This window comes from Cucurbita moschata, unplaced genomic scaffold (assembly GCF_002738365.1).
Source record: "Cucurbita moschata cultivar Rifu unplaced genomic scaffold, Cmos_1.0 Cmo_Scf00029, whole genome shotgun sequence".
Lineage (NCBI taxonomy): Eukaryota > Viridiplantae > Streptophyta > Magnoliopsida > Cucurbitales > Cucurbitaceae > Cucurbita > Cucurbita moschata.
In genome coordinates this window covers 634,969-652,786 of record NW_019268545.1, presented here as the reverse complement: position 1 = coordinate 652,786, position 17,818 = coordinate 634,969, and the positions used below count along the sequence as shown (strand labels likewise).

Here is a 17,818-nt window from a genome sequence, read left to right as displayed (position 1 = left end):
TTTTTTTTTTTTTTTTTTTTTTTTTTTTTTTTTTTTTTTTTTTTTTTTTTTTTTCCTTCTTTTTATATGAGAAACCGAGTTTTTGTTAAGATAGATGAAAGAACACTCGACACATTCAAGAAAACAGCCCAACAAAAGAGCCAAACCAAACCCTAAGCTAACCAAGGTCAATGCATACTGTAAGCTGCAAGTTTTTTTATTTGTATTGTTCTTTTCGGTATTATGTTAGGTGGTCTAGGTTCTGTCGGATTGTTCACTTTTAGTTGGCCACTTTCATTCAACCAATGAAAAATTGCTTCCTTTTATGAAAACATTAGTGTTAAATGGAGTAGAAAAGTAAAACTAGAAGAGCAAATGTTAAATGAATAGAAATATTGACAAAAAGCTGAGAAATCCTTGGTTAAAAATTATCTTTCTCGAGAACAATACTTTCTTATATCCATGAGTATCTCCAGTGTTCAGGCCAATGCATGCAACCACACATTAATCACTTAACCTAACAATATTTGGTTGTCAAGAAGCTCGTAAAATTTAATATTCCATATAGGTAGCCACGAAAGGGTTTGAACCCATTCCCCAGAGGTACTGTTTCTTTTTTTTCCAAATGATCCATCATTAAGGGGTGAAAACGGTGGAATAGCATTACTAATTACTCTAAAATAATAATGAATAATAATTAGAAACAAGCCATCGTACAGAGGAGATAGAAAAGGAAGGTCAATAGGTTTTCTAACAGGTATAGATAAGTTCGTAAGTTTTGAAACGGGTATATATGTTACATTTCAGGACCTCTTCACAAACTAAATCATACCTTTATCCATAAGAGCAAGACCGACTTTTGACTGATAGATGGCCCTCATTGACAAAACAATCTTTCCATCAATTATCTCTTCCACTAGCCTTTTTTTCTGCCGATCATAAACCTAAAGAGTAATCTGTGAGCTAACAAGCAAAAAGTAAAAGATGAAGATACTAAACTCAGAAAAATAGTTCAAAAACATTTCCCCAGTAGTTAAAAGTAAATATTTGGTTACATTTTAAAAAATGCTGATCCAAATTATCTCTTTGTTTTTTCTCTACTATGTTGGATTATTTTGTTCTTTTAAGGATGTTGACGTTTCTTCAACGCATAGTAAAATGCACTAAAAAGTTTCACTGGTACACGTGGATATAAAACTAAAGAAACAGAGAAATTGCAACAATTTACCAGAGAGATTATCGATTTTTAGGTATCTAGATCCTTCAGAAACTTGTGAACAAAACATGCTCTTAAAGTTGAACAATTTTTATTTTCATTCCCAAAATAATCCCTTTAAAGTATGTACGAATGTATTAAGCTGCAGATGTACTCACTAACCATTAATACTTCATTGGATGTAATTAATTACATGGAAAAGTATTAGTATAAGAAAGAAACTTAATTTGAAAAGGAAGTGAAAATTAGAGAATCTACATACTACAATATGAGATGCACTTGAACCAGAGTTTAGACCAACGTCATACGACGAAAAATGGGCCCATTCGCTTAACTTAAACATCCACCTGCAAAGCATCTGAAATTTCTCAATCTCTACAGAAAAAGAAATGGAGACAAATATCACATGTTATGACAAAGCTCACTCCCCTCCCCTCCCCTCCCCTAATTCAATGTTTTGAAAACATTAGGTGCATTAATGCTCCTTGCCTCAGATGAACAAGTTATCCTCACTAAGATACATGTCTTGGCAAAGTGTGCTTCAAGGTGCATCTCAGACTTTAATTATTAAATTATTATACTTATCATAAATAGTTGTGAGTAAATATTTAAAGTGAGAGACTTCAAGCTCATATTGCTGCAATGTCATTTTCTTTTTATTTCAAATTGTATTAATTTTGTAATTTATACCCAAGCCTAAATGTGAAGGGTTTATGGAAAATCTACCAAATCACTAAATTCACATTAAACAAAAAATGTAAGCTTTTGAATTTGATAGTAATTAAAGAACGAGCCTACAGAGGAGCGTTTGAAAAGAGTAGCCTGAATGAAGGTATGTCTACTACAATTAAATCTTGAGTGGTCGAATTTTTCCTTCAATGTTTTCCACTTAGGGCACCAAAAATACACTATTCTCCTTGGGTTCCCTACACAATTGGCCAAGGAAGCACAATGCAAGCAAAGGACACCGATATTTGTGAGCCTCCTCAAAAGGGACACCAAAAAATTTATGAAATGAGACAGACCTACAATTTGTTTATGTATGCAATGAATAGAAAAGGTAGGCAATTCAAGAGATAACACGAAGAACAAGATATACAGGAAGGGAAGCGGCATGCTAGATTTCCCTCAATTGGGTCCTGGTTCTTGAAATTTCCTAGAAGAGGATCATTTCGGCTGCCTACCTAGAAATTATGCAAGAAGTCTCTCAGGCCTTCGGTACATGGATTTCCATGGAACGCATGTTCTTAAAAATCTCAGTATCTTTTGTTTCTTCAAAGAAAAATCTCAGCATCTTCAAAAGATTTTTCAAGTCAGACAGATGTGCAAATCACATTTAAATCGTAGCTATCTAGCCACATTATAACATCAAGAAGTTTAGATAGAGCTTGTTGAAAATAACCAAGAAACTTTCTTCAGTCTCAGATTCTTTCAAGACTATCAGCATTCTTAATTTTTTAGAAAGGACTCTGGGAGAATCAACATATCCTTCCACTTTCTTCCACTTCCAAAGTCATTTACATGCTTGCTTGGAAGTTGAAGGCCTCTAAAATTGTAGGATTCTTGGCTTTAACTCTAAATTCAATAGTGTGTACAGAATCCAAAAAAGTAGTCCGAACTTATGCCTCTTCCCCAAATAGTGAAACCTTCGCAATTTTTTGGATGAAGCCGGCAACATATTTTGTGCATTACAATTTGGCTGAACATCTTCAGGGGAAAAAAATTGCAAGAGTTTCGTTCTTTTCCAGAAAAATTTTTGTTGGATAGTTTAGAATGGTATCCTTTTTCCAATTTAGTCTCAATGGTGTACTATGTACGTTGTATTGATAGTTATCTCATTCAAAGCTTTTTGGGCCAAGGTTTCTCCAGTAGTACAATGGTTCAGTGGAAAAGGTTTAAAGGCGCTGGATTTTAGGTAGAGAGAGATTTTCGCTTTTTCTTTTCTTTTCTTTCCTTTATTTCTTTATTTCTTCCCCCTCCTCCTTGGGGGCAGGGTCGAGCTTCTAGACACAGCTATTTTGTTGGATTCTAGATTGGCTTTCATGGGTCAGTCCCTCTAAAATTCATCGCTTCTTGACATTCAAGTTGATTAAGATTAACAGCTATAATTTATCTTTTCTTAATATTGAAGTTCATTAGGATTTTGTTTAACCCATTTTCCTTTTGGAAAGATGTCGCATTCTCACACTTTTTTATTTCTTTAATAAGAAACAGACTTCGAAAAAGAAGAGAACTGCTGAAGGATACAAACTTCTAACGGGAGAGGAAAAAAGAAAACCAAAACACCTAAAGCAAAAATAAAACGAAAAAGATTACAAGAGTCTAAAAGAAGACTCCTAGTTGTGTATATACTGATATTTCGATGCAAATATTTTCTATCCAAAAACTGAATGAAAACTAACCTGAAAGGATCATTTTAGGAGAACTTAAGCGGGAAATAGCAAAGATTAATTAACATTTATCTCATATTCTCCGAAAGTGATGTTTCTCTGTTTAGCTATCTTGTCCTGAGCCGAAAAAAAAAAAAAAAGAAGAGCTAATTAAGTACATGAAAACTTTACCCATATGCAGCCTGTTTATCGGTCAAGAACCCTCCGGTCATAACTTGGTTTCCAGTTCCTTCATCAAAACATAGAGTCAAGTGAATCATATTGTTCAGTTTATCAGAAACTTCAAGAACTTCACCACAAACAGGGCAGCGATTCATCAATGGTTCCCTGCAATTTAAAGAAAATCATCAATATGCTAGAAAAATTAAAAGGAATGAGATGAAGAGATGGGAGAGTTGTAGGCTCAAAAATCAAAATTGTTCCTTTCAACTTCAACCAAAGTGCATCATGTAGAAAAATTCACCAGTAACTGTCTCTGTCTCTTAATTGATTCTCCACTCCATCTCAAAAACATGCTTGCTACCGTAGTAACCATTTTTTTGTTTGTTGACAATAGTTTGAATTGCCTTATAAGGAATGAAGTGAAAAAACTAAGTCTCAAATGTGTAAAGTACTGCAAGCGTGAGGGATGAATTTTTTTTTTCTAAATTAACAGTGGAAGGGTAGAGAAACTTTCCAAGATGTGCATCACACAAGTAAATTCCTCAATCATACGCAAAAAGACGATTATAACTCCGCTATCCAATTTTCAGAGGGATCTTCATTTCTTTGTGGTCCAAGCTTGTAAAGCTTCTTTGGTTTTCAATAGTAGGTTTGGTTCTAGCTGGTTGTTTTCTTTTCCTTTTTATGTGTTTTCTTTTCTTCTTTCACTCCTCATAGAGTTTGTACCTTCTGAGCATTAGTCTGCTTTCATTTATTTAAAGAAAATTTCGTTTCCTGATTAATAAAATGAAAAATTATAGCTCTCTATCCAGACATTTAAATTCACTGTGCCCGATTTTCAAGTATCAAATAATAATATGGTGCAAGAAATAGGTGAATGGCATTTTTCAAAAGAATGATTCAAATGGATATTTACTTCTCTTGTTGAGCAGCAAGAAGAGCAGCCAACTCATCAAGCGTGACAACACCATCCCCGTTCTTGTCAGCTGCCTTAAAAAGCTCCTCCTTCTACAATATTAATAACTATATAGCTCAGGAAAATAGATATGAAACCAGATAGATTAACAAAGATATTTATGTCAGAAAATGAGTACCGAAAAAAGATTAAAAAAAGATTATAACTTCAAACAAGATAAACTGAAAAATACATGTAAAGCTGATCCATAAGATTTCCATTCTTGGATTCAAATGCCTTATTTACAGTTCAAAGAAAATTCAATTACCAGCAGATAGTTGAAAACTGCGTAGAATGTACTTCAAGGAATAAGGAACTTATATTCCAAAAATACAAAGAAAAGAATCACAAGGATATAAAGAGAGAATAAGAAGAAAACATTAAAAAAATAAAAAATAATCAAATAAAAACTAAATTCTACTTTTCCAATTAACACATGAACTCTATTTGGTACTGTTCTCAGCAGTTCAAAGTTAACCTATAATTTTCATAAAACCAACGTTAGAATCAATTCTTACAGTGACTTATAGGGGTAAAAAAAAGAAACACAGAGAGGGAGAGAGAAGATTAAGTTTTAACTTCAAACCTTAGAAGCTGCCACTTGATTGCCAAAAGCATCAATTAAGTCAGAAAATTCAGGGAATGAGAGCTCTCCATCCTCATTATAATCCTGTGCAAATATGACAGCTCAAGAATATGAAAGTAAATAATTTTAAGTAGGAGAATTCTAAATGGGATTACATGTTTGTGTTGTCTAGCAAACATAATTAAAAATGACATGTATGACTAATTTCTCCAAGAGTTGATTAAAAGAACAGTGTCGCCGTACAACAATAGTTTCTTGCAAAAAGAGAGTTTACTTCTCTTGTTGGTTCAAAAAATTCTCTTCCTCCTCAAAGTCAGGAAAAAAAACTTCAAATGCATCCTTACATATGCAAAATAATATCATAAGGCTGTTAGCTTTCAACAAAATAACGAAAAACTCACTATCTTTAGGAGTTCTGTCACTTAGGGAGCATCAAATAGATAAAGTTGTGGAAATGGTGAACATAATTTAGGTGAAGGTAAGGGTAATTTGGTAAAAGAGAAAATATGAGGTCTTGACCTTAACTTTAATCTTAGGCTATTTATTCAAATATCTATAGTTATAAGAGATTTATACTGGTCACCCTTGAAACAATAAAACAACCTACATCAGTCTTAGCAATAAGCGGTGGAAATTCTGTTCCCTACATCATTTAGCTACAAGAAGAGAACATTGTAACATACCACAATAGATAAGATGCGTTTTGCAAAGCGTTTCTCAGTTTCGATCGGGTCCTGCCAATAATATTAAACTGAATAACAGAAGTGCTTATCTGAATTCACTAAAACGTGAAATAAATACTTCCATACCATATTATAAGGTATACAACGCACAAAAAAATCTTAGGTTGTTTGTAGTTGTCATAAAAAAATTTTGAAAAAAAACACACACACAAACATAATTAGAAATACTAATGATGTATCGTGTACCTCAACAGAACATGACACATAAATTTTTCCAACCACTTCATTAGGTGGTGATGGATCCAACAATTTGAGTTCCTCAGAGCTTGAATCCTACAAGACCACATTAGGACAAAAATTGTTCCTCAGAGTAACACGAAGTGAAGGAAGAAATCCAACTGTCACATGCTATTAGTTAAAAATGATACAGATGGCTTCGGCAAAAGATGGATAAACTGGATAAAGGACTGCCAATCCAGCTTTTCAAAACAGATCTAAGTTTTTTATTTTGCAATAGAAGTTTCTGAAATAATTCACACCTTCGGCTTCAATACCATATTCAGTAATCAAGCTTTTACCTCTCTCAACTAGGACTTTGTATAAAGCATTAGCTCCTAACGTTTACAGTTCAAACAAGCGCTTTCATCTCCTTCCTTCAGCTACCTCGTCTTACAATTTTATTACCATTCGCACTTGGTTGTATAATGCCTAAGCATTTCATTTGCTGCCCCTTGTATATTAAAGAAACTGAATCCCATGTTCACGTTTAGCTCCAGCTCCTTAGCATCATTGTTTAGGAACAGTATCCTTTCTACCTTTGGATGGCTATGCCTAGGAATATCTCCACCTTCATCTTAAACATCATTGTGAGTCACCATTTCGATAAGTCTACGAAGACTCTTTGACAAAATATTGCTCGAGCTTTCCTGTGGAATCTTTGGAAAGACAGAAATCCACGGATCTTTTCTGACAAGCAACAAAATTTCAACAATTTCTTTGAATCCACTATCTTTTTAACAATTTCCTTGAGTAAATTAACTACTACATTTCGAAATTACACTCTTTCCTCCCTCATTTCTCATTGGAAAATTTTCTTGTACTCATCTCATCGATAGGATCTCATTTTCTTTAACCATTTCACCTACTCAATGAAAATGTTTATGTTTAGAGTTTGATGTATATCCATATTTTGAATTTCATATCCCATCCTCTTTAGTAATTTCTTCTCCTTGATGAACTTATACTCTGTTATAATAAAAAGAAATCTACTTATACAGTTTGTTATTAGAAAAAATTGTACCTAATGCTACATAGTAGAGAGATCTTAAATAATATGGAGTAACTAGTCACTTGCAAAATACTAGAGTTAACTCGATCGATGTTTACAGGAAAAAGAAATGGGCTTTTCTATGTGAAGTGATTAAAGTAATGCAACTAAATGATCATGGATGGGTCTACGTATGGTAATAGTTACTCGCCTGTGATAGAAATTCAAGTAGATCGATCTCACAATATCCTACAAGGTTGTTTCGGGATATTCTATTAGTCTGCAATACAAAAAGATAAATACAAATTTTAGATTACACAATTCCATGGAAAGAAAATAACTTAATAGTCATTTTCGAGGGTGTGTTTTGTTAGATCTATAAAAAGCTTTTGTACATGGTTGTTCTCTATATGGTTCTATTTGTGGTTTTTAATTTTTCTTTTTAAGGTAGTTTGTATCTCTTGAACTTTTATCCTTTTTTATTATATCAATGAAAAGTTATTTAGTGTTCAAAATCTACAAATTCTATATATTATGCAATTTTGTAATATTACTTTCATTAATATTCTAATAACTAGCATTCTTTTTATCACTAAAAAAGACATTACTGTTCCTAGCGATTTCGAAGTTGTAGCCTTCAGATAAAATTCTATAAAAGCTGGAGAACTTGAAAAACATGCAAAAGCTTTTTTCAGTTTCAACTCGGGTTTTTTTCCGTTTTTTTTTTTTTTTTTTCTTTCACCCATTCATTAATTTAATTAACATAACGAAATGTTTTATAAATTTTAGAATCATAAAATAGAAAATAAAATTATATTAATTTAAGATATATTATATTTTAAACTAATATTTAAATATCTATAAGTTCTTTTAAGGACAATGTTACATTTGAATGAAAATTAATTCGTTTTTCTGTTTACATTGCAGTATCAAATCAAACTGAAATTCCAGAAACTTAAAGCTTAGAAACCTATTCTTTTTCTAGTAAATATCAAATCCTAAACAACGTTAAAACCATTGAACCTTTAAAGATGATTACTACCTCAAAAACAGAGATCCTCGCAATATGAGGTCCATCCTTCTCCAAGAGAAGCTTCTTTTCCTGTGAAAAAAAAAATAATAAAAAATAAAAAATAAAATAGTTGCATTTATACAAAGCTGCATATATCAGGTGATTCAGTTATCATATAGGGTATTAAATGTTACCAAACAGTTCTAAACCGGAGAATAAGCATAAAAATTCTTTCATATTTGATTGGTTAATTACATTTGCATAAATACTTATTTCATACTAAACAATGATATATATCAGTGCAATTTCTTTTCTTTATTTTTATCTTTTTTGTTTTTTTATTATGGGAGCGGCAATCTTCATAGATGAAATGAAAAATTACATAAGAGTAGCAATCATAGAACAGAAAACTAAATTACAAAACTCTGAACACACAGTTTATAAAACAAAAACAAAAACAAAACTAGAATAATAAACTACACTAGAATCCTGATCAAAGAAACATGCGTTTAAATTTCAGACTTCACAAAAGCTTTCCATCTCTACTCCTCTGTTCCAGAAATAAATAAATAAAACTCTGCTTGCATCTTTGAAAAAAAATTTAAAAACTTTAATTCCTGGAAGCTAGTGAGAAAGCAGCACCAACTGAAGGAGAAACGCAAACCAACTGCGGCTAAATAAAACCTTTGACAACACAAGAAATCTGAATACTGAATATCAAACTATGAGCTGACAAAAGCCTCGGAACGTAAACTTCCCAAAGCTTCCAATGGACTATTGGGATAAGTGGTGGAAAGAGGTAAAGGAAAGAGTTAGCCTTAAAGTCATGAGCATGGTTTTGGAAACTTATATCATATGCAAGATAAAGCATAAACGCTTATTGGGTTAATGCAATTAGGTGAATTCTCTAAATTATTTATTCCTTCCATACAACTATATATAATTTAGGATTTCTGTAACTATCTTATTTTATACATCGCTTCGCATTGGAAAGCCTTATACTAATAACTTCAAGGTTGAGCATCCTTCCCATTTTCTTCATTTTATCTTATTAGTGAAATAATCTTTTTTTTTTTTTTTTTTTCTGTTACAATTTAACCAGGGTTGGGCAGTTAGCCTAATAGTCATGTATCTAAAGAACTAAATATTATTTAAGACAAAAGGGCAAAATATCCAACAATTTCCTCAATACCAAATCTTAGAGTCAAATAATTATCTTGAGAAATTAATTTATATGCATATAAGTTGGCCGAAAATCCACCGACTAAAAGATAGTAAAAATATTGTAGATTATCGATTGAAACAAAGAAAAACTATAAACGAGAAGTGCAGAGATGGTACAATATAAATCTATTCCAACTCAAGAAGTGATAGGGAAAGCATTTTTAAGTACCAAAGCAAATAAAAATTCAAATAAATTAGACGCAACACAAGTAAAGAAACTCAATTTGCTGGAAAACAATAGAGGTCTGAGTACTCACAGAGTTCCAAGCTGGGTCTTTAGTGCTGCAAAACCAATAAAGCCCAATCAACAAACTCAACAATATATATTTACGTATTGAATATGCAAAGGTCTCTGTAGCGACAGAGTCAAGATTGCTCAATAATAATAATATAAATAAATCCAATAAAATGTTATGACTATGTCAGATATCATTCAGATAAAGGATTCGATGGTACATTCTTATGATTTAGACAACTTTCAAAGAAAGTTGATGCCACCATGCTCCAACTATACCAAGGGCTCCTAAAAAATGGTGGCTGAAATTGAAAATGTCTCAAATGATAAAATCAAATTGGCCACTCCAGACAAGAAAGTAAAAGTTTCTAGCCAATTGAAAATGACAGAAACTTCAAAATTAAAACTTCTGAATTTAAGTTTAATATCAAAGGTAAATTTTACAATACCGTTAAATTTATATCTTTTTCTATTACTGTAGTCCCAAATTCTGATAAAACAATTTAGAGAAACCAGAACAGAATCAAACTAAATTGAAATGTAAAGGATGAAAACTTACAAGATAAGCCAAGTAATTTGAAGAACTTGGACCCTACCTACTTGAGATCACTCTCAAGCCCTAATTCACTCACCAAAATAATGTCTACCTTCTCCTTTCCCACTCCATCTATTTATAAATTACTACCATAACTACCTCCCTAGTTAATTACTAATATACCCTTTAAACTCTAATAACATGCCTATCAAATTTCCTACAATTCCCACGTTCAAATTCAAATTAATCCCGAGAAAATTACCAACATTTACCTTGCACGACCTCTAGGATATTGATTTCTTTTTCTTTTTTTTTTCCTTAAAATTTTTTATTCTTATCAGATGGGTTTTCTGTATTAAGTGACACTGTTCATCTCAATCAGAAAATTTGCAACATTATCAACACTCTCCTGCATAAGAAACTACGTTTAATGAAAGATTTTCCTCTTTTCCCTAAATCTGACCAAAAAATGCACTTTTCAATTCTAACATTCAATTCAATGTTTAACAAGAATTTAAAGAGCTACAGAAGTTAGACAACGTCAAATGTATTTCTAACGTTGCAGATCTTGTGTTACCATTTCCACTTTCCACCATGTCTCAATATTTGAGGAGAACATATAGGTCATTTTTCTAAACAAGAAACAACCTCTCATTGATATAATGAAAATGAATAAATGTTCAAAAGATACAAACTCCTAAAGGGAGTGAAAAAGAAGAAAATACAAACAGCAACTACAACCAAATAGAGATTAGCAAGAAAATAATAAACATTTAAAGAACCTAGAATTTTCTCAAAAACTTCATCTAAAAGAGTAAGAGGACTTGCAAATAAATGATGAAACTATGAATAAGGCCTCCAACCAATACCTACTTCAAATCTTCCAAAGAAAATCAAGAAAAGACCACCAACCAACAAAAAACCTTGGAAAACCCATCATAAAACCTCAAAAAAACTCCTCAGTTCTGCAAGAACTATTGATCCATTGAAAGAAACTTTGAAGAATCATCACCAACAAAGACAAAAAGAAAAGTATCCTAATGCAAGTCAACCCAAATATCTCAAACAAGATAAAACAGACCTATGGAAAACTAACATGACTTCCTTATTGAGCCAAAGGAGGCACAAAACTCAAGACCACACCGGCATCTTCATTGAATGAATCAACCATCACCAACTTGTCTACATGCCCCGTGTCAAGGTCATGCTTGTCTAGGGCATATTACCTATGGTCGCATGCCTAATGTCATGGCCATGCTTGTACAAAGCGTGTTTCCTGTGGTTGTATGACCATTCCAAACCCTTTTTACTTGCATTCGTGTAAGCTAGTTTTTTATTATTTAATTATAATAATTTATGGGGGCATGGCTCCTCGCCAAAATCATGTATGCACCTACTAAGGCTAATTTTCCGCAAAATGCACTATAAGGGGATGCAACTAGTTATCAATTCCTCCTACCCGGGTTATATGATATCAATGTTGTTGTTGTTGTTTATTGCTTATTGCTTGCTAGCTTATAATATTGCTTCCTCATATTCCAAACGTTTTTTTATAAAACTTTTTTTAAGCTTGTTTTCTAAAACTATTTTCCAAAAATGTGACTAGAGAAGGCTTGAGCATACGTCGTCCATGCCAACGGTGACCCAAGTTTAGTTGGACTTACTTGAGGGCAAGAGTAAGTACCACACAATCACGTTGCAATTCTCGAAAGGGTACGATTGCAACAATTGGTTACTCGTCTCTTAGAATTCGAGTAAACAAACATGTCCACTACAAAACAATTTAAGTCCCGGGTTGACCGATCGGTCGAGATCGAAGAGAAAATGCTCTACCCAAGTGAAGTCCTTGACAATCTTGGATTTTTGGAATCTCGCTTAATGAGATTGCCACTAAAGTCAACATAATTGATGTGGCAGCTAGCCGCCTAGACAGGATGTCCATCCAAGAATTGATGCCTCAAGTTAAGTCCCTAGAAGATAAAGTCACATGAATTAGTGGCTTCAGGGGGTGGGGATAGCTCAACAAGCTTTGTTCCCCGTATAAAGGAGCATGTCGGAGGTTTAAACAACTCCCAAAAAGTGATATCTCAAATGATTTCAGAAATTTCTAAGGATGTAAAAGCTGCTCTTAATGTAGTAAAGGCCAAAGTAGCAGATTTGAGCGTCAGACTAAATCTCACCATGAGATCGATGGGGAACCAAACCCCAACAAGAAACGTAGTCTAGTTTAACAATGTAAAGATCTCAAAGCCTAAGCCTTTCTATGAGGTTTGAGATACCAAGGTCTTAGATAAATCCATCTTTAACCTAGAACAATACTTTCAAACTACAATTTGTTAGATGAACACGACTCTCCACAATGGTATGATATTGTCCACTTTGATCATAAGTTCTCATGGCTTTGCTTTGGGCTTCCCCAAAAGGTCTCATACCAATGGAGAGAGTATTCCTTGATTATAAACCCATGATCATTCCCTAAATTAGCCGATGTGAGACTTTCATCATCCAACACCTCCCCTCGAACAAATACGCATCCCCTTAATCGAGGCTCGACTCCTTTGGAGTCTTAGTCATTTTTTACTATGCCTTCGAGGAGGCTTGACTCCTTTTCTTTTGGAGTCCTTTGTTCAACATTTGAGGATTTACCAATCTATTGACACGACTAAGTTTAGGGCATGGCTCTGATACCATGTTAGATTAACACGACTCTCCATAATACTATGATATTGTCCACTTTGAGCATAAGCTCTCATGGCTTTGCTTTAGGCTTCTCCAAAAGGCCTCATACTAATGGAGAGAGTATTCCTTGATTATAAACCCATGATCATTCCCTAAATTAGCCGATGTGGGACTTTCATCATCCAACACAAGTGTTGTGGCATTGGAAGCCTTGACAACAATGCATCCAGTTGACAATGAATTGTGGGGGAGATCCAGGTACATGGACATTCAAAATGGTTGATGTACCATAGACACTTAGGAGAGACTAAAGCAAGAATTCTTTTCGCAATTCTTCCTGGAGAATGTCAAGATACTAGGAAGGAGGAAATAGGGGAACTAAAGCATGCCAAAAATATTTGAGACTATATTAAGCAATTTTTTGGATTGATGTTGGATATTCATGATATGTCTGATAAAGACAAGTTTTTTACATTGTTGATGGGCTGGCGTCATGGGCGACGTACAAACTGTACAAATAACGAAATCAAGACCTTTCTACAGCTTATGCTACAATTGAATGATTGCTTAACCTTGACAATGATCAATCCTAAAATGTGAGACAGATTCAGGCGTCCACAAGTGGAGGTAATAGAAATTACCGATCCAACTCACCCAAAAGTGGGAGGAGGTGATAGACTTGAAACTAGAGGAGGGGACTATGGATCCACCAAAAAGAGAGGTAGAAATCTGTATTGGAGACCACACCACCAGAACAGTTATAATTGGGGAACCTTGTACTACTTCATATGCAAAGGGACACATCGAGAGTTTAAATGCCCACAAAAGGCAGCTCTCCAAACCTTTCAAGAAAAATTTGGAATGAACCCAGAAGCGAAATATGAAAAGAAAAAAGTTAAAATATCATTAGTCGAAAACATTGAAAACACCCGCATGGGGCCCTAAAGTATTTATCTAATCTCCAAAATGCCCTAAAGTATTTATCTAATCTCCAAAAGAAAGTGGGAGAGATGGAAGAGTCAATGGAATGGAATCTTATGTATATCAAGGCCTAGGTTAACCACAGATTGACTAACAATACTAAGGTCAACTTTGGAGCTACTCACAACTTCATAACAAAGACCAAAGTGAAATGCTTGAACATTGTCTAGCATCGAGATACAAGAAGGATGAAAGGCATCAATTCAGCAGCACTATCCGTCTCAAGAGTTGCAAAAGAACTCTAATCCAACTAGGAGCTTGGAGTGGACACTAATACTCGACAACCAAAATGGGTGAAGATGATGTCAGGGTTAAAATTGCTATATGTCTGATTTCACGACTATGCTTGTCCAAGGCGTGTTACCTATGGTCGCATGCCTACTCCATACCTTTTATACTTGCTTTCATGTTAACTAGTTTTTTAATATTTTATTATTATAATTCAAGTGTGTATTGACTCCAAGTCAAAATCATGTCTAAACTTGCCGAGGCTAATTCGCCTCAAAATGTAATATAGGGGATGTGACTAGTGGTCAATTCTTTCTACCAAGGTTATACACTATCAATGTCGTCGTCATTGTTTGTTGCTTGCTTGCTTATTAACAGTGTTTTCTCAAATTGCTTTCCAAACGTTTTCCAAAAACATTTTTTGACCCCATTTTCTAAAACTGTTTTCCAAGATTGGGGTTGTAGACCTGAGCATACGTCATCCGTGCCAACGACGACCCGAGTTTAGTTGGTTGACTTATCCAAGGGAGAGCATATGTGTCACACAATCTCATTTCGAGTCTCGACAGGATGCAGTTGTAACACCCAGCACCTCTTAAATGTTTTTCCTTCTCCAATAATGATGAAACTATTAAACCTTTATCTCCTACCAACGGTACTTCACACAAAGTTCCCACAACCCCTCCCAACAAAAAGTTTAGACTACCAAAAGAATCCAAGACCCCAAAAGACTGTTCATCTTCCACGATCCTCTTTGCTCTCAAAAAATATAGGAGACTATTCAAGCAATCAAAATCAACAGGTTAATGGTATCTAAAGAAATTCAAATAAAACCTCCACATTTCTTTCCAATAAACTCAAAATTTTCATTTTCAATAAAGATAAAGGTAATCTTCTGATTTTAATCCATCCTCCAAAGCTTTCTACCAACTAAACTCTTCTATGTTTATAACCGCACCAAGTCTCAAACAAAATATGGAATTCTCCTATCTTTCTCCAAAGACTACGACGTCTTTCAAAAGCTTCTAAGAAGTCAACCTAATTCGAGCAAGACTTTGTCAGCTGCAAATGGATTTATTAACGAACTCTTAGATTTTTCTTTCTTACGAGCTTTAGAGATTTCTCTCCAATCATCAGAAGAATGTAATCTTGAGTTAACAAGAATTTTAGAGAAATCCAAATTTTTCACCCCCTTTTATTTATCTAGAAGTAGTTTGAAGAAACTTCAGCCGCCTAAAACTTGTAGAAGATGCCCCCAAATCCTTTTTGACATAAGAAGCTTCAAAAATACTTTCCTTGGGCAAATAAAGATCAATTGCACTCATAAGCTTTTGAAGAGATTCGCTCAACAACATATCCCAGAAGACCCACCATCCTCTTTTCTGAAACCAAGCCGGAACAACCAAAATAGAATTTTTCGCACCACCATTAACTGGAAAGAGATCTCAAAAAACCATCCAAAATTGTTAAAACTTTTAAAGATTCTAAAGCATTAATTTTGAACATGCATCAGCTTGCTTAACTTGACGTTGGAAGGACAATTCCAATGTGAGCCAAACGGCTTGTTCCAGCAATAATAAAGTATTCCAATGAAGTTTAACAAAACAGGAGCGACACTCTTCCCTTTCTTCCAAAAGTTAAATCCCGTGGGCAAAAATGAAACAAAAAAGGATTTATTGGCAATACTATAGCTGCTTTCCATCTGACTACAAATGCAAAGACGAACCAACCAAGGAAAATTCTCTTAGATGAAGAAACTGATGAGGACGAACCGAATGAAGGCTTCTTCTTCCAAAACCCTTATCACGTTCTTTCTCTTACTGGTGTTCCCTTTGCGAGAGAAAGGCAACAACTTTTCGATAAAGCATAGGTTTGTGTTGTGGAAACTGTAGTAATTCAATTCCATAGTCGAACTTTCCCCACAACGAGACTTTCTGGCACAGTAAACTACACTTTACTCTTTTCCCTTTATACTCTAGAAAAATTCCTTTCAACAAGATGGAACAACGTCTTCCAACTACAAGATTCCACGCCTACGAAATTCAGAACAATAAACGGTAAATCCATTTCAGCTAAAGTGGTACCGAAACAAGCTAAGTTTACAGCAGGCAAGTCAGAAAAGGCAATACAATCACAGAATATTATGTCCGCGCGTGGAACTCGCTTATTTAAACAATCACGTTGGCTAAAGATCAGCATAGCACAGATATTCTTAGAAGAACAGGAACGAGAAAAAGGCGACTAAAGGACTAAAGCACCATAACTTGGTCAAAGAATCAAGAACTTAACTGATCAGAGATTCCCGTCCGAAAAGTCTGCTCTCCAAACGAAACACAAGCGAGCCACTTATCCTTGAAATTCATTTGCGCCTACAAACAAGCAAACAATATCAAAGCGCAACAAACGAAAGCTTAGATAACAAAACAGCCAGAGCATTACACTAATAAGAGTAAGAACAGCGATTCCAGCGAAATCCTCCACAGAGCCAAGTTTGGTATGAGAACGAATTCCTTTGCCATTGGCGTCTCCTCCACGACGCCTTCGAAGAAATCGACGAAGATGCATACGCTTCTTGAATCGAGAACCACGCGAGTCTTCAGCATCGGGATCTGAAGAGGAGGAAGAATCAAGCTTGGAACTGCCATTCCCCATGATTGGCTCTGCTCCTGCTGCTGCGTCTGGAAATGGAGGGAATTTGATTCGGAGAATCACTCTTAAGCCATGAGAAATCGACGTTGTGGGGGATCGTGGGGTCTTTGATTTGAATACTTCCAAGCTGAAAATTGGAAGAATGTCAGTCCGTTCAACTTTTTGGTCTGCTTTTCTGCTGTATTGTTCTTCCCCTGCTGGCGGCTATTTCTTAAAAGCCTCCAATCTTTTTTTAATTACTTTTTTTTCTCTTTTTTTTGACTTTTAATACTTTCGGCTTTTTATTTTTAATTACATCGAACCGGTCGCTGCTTCAACCTTATCCGCGTTCTTGACTTCGAACCCTCATACCCACATTCATAGTCAAATATGACTTTAAAAAAATATTTAATTAAGGACTTAAATTTAAATTTTATTAAACTCGAAACCATTAACCTATAATATTTAGAAAATATATTATATTTTAGGTATTAGTTGGTAGTTGTATCCTATTTAAACGCTGTGAACATTAATGAAGATCGCACTTCCGTTCTCACTTTTATTTCTCATTCTTAACATGGTATCAGAGCACCGATCTTGGTGTTATTAAATATCAAAATTTTCGCAGAATCAGTCAAATCCAGCTTCAAAATTTCGGATGTTGATTTAACACATCTTTATTATATTCATCACTCTGATCTGCCCAAATATTCACTTGTTCTAATTATCCATCGTAAATCAGTTATGCATGCTTTTATTGCCAAAAAGAAAATTGGCTTCATTGATAGCACAATTGAAGAAGTGTCTCAAGATGCAAATCCAACTAAATTTGAACTCTGGAAGTTCGACAACCACCCCAGTCTGAATCGTAATATGCTTGTAATCTTAAATTGTTTTCATATGGTAGTACGAGTACCTTTGATGTATCTCAGAACTCGTAGAGCTGCCTCCCAATATGGTTTTCTTGGTTCATGCATAAATTGACTAAACATATGAACTGAATACACTATGTCAGACCTAGTAACGGTTAAGATTACAATCAACCGTCTATATTTACT

The 17,818-nt window shown here is 34.4% G+C and overlaps 1 protein-coding gene across 1 annotated transcript in view; it reads right to left on the bottom strand.

Annotated features, from left to right (window-relative positions):
* The window catches only part of LOC111463896 (phosphatidylserine decarboxylase proenzyme 2-like), a 25,364-nt gene extending 8,382 nt beyond the window's left edge, over positions 1–16,982 (bottom strand). The window contains exons 1-12 of the mRNA XM_023107848.1: positions 16,572–16,982; positions 16,422–16,501; positions 9,732–9,756; positions 8,281–8,340; positions 7,450–7,518; positions 6,218–6,304; positions 5,972–6,022; positions 5,289–5,372; positions 4,664–4,755; positions 3,757–3,912; positions 1,458–1,542; positions 812–923 (exon numbers count right to left, since the gene is read on the bottom strand). Coding sequence (XP_022963616.1) covers positions 812–923; positions 1,458–1,542; positions 3,757–3,912; positions 4,664–4,755; positions 5,289–5,372; positions 5,972–6,022; positions 6,218–6,304; positions 7,450–7,518; positions 8,281–8,340; positions 9,732–9,756; positions 16,422–16,501; positions 16,572–16,784 — 1,114 coding nt within the window. The 5' untranslated portion in view covers positions 16,785–16,982. The remainder of the gene's footprint in view (positions 1–811; positions 924–1,457; positions 1,543–3,756; positions 3,913–4,663; positions 4,756–5,288; positions 5,373–5,971; positions 6,023–6,217; positions 6,305–7,449; positions 7,519–8,280; positions 8,341–9,731; positions 9,757–16,421; positions 16,502–16,571) is intronic.
* Positions 16,983–17,818: the final 836 nt, after the last annotated feature.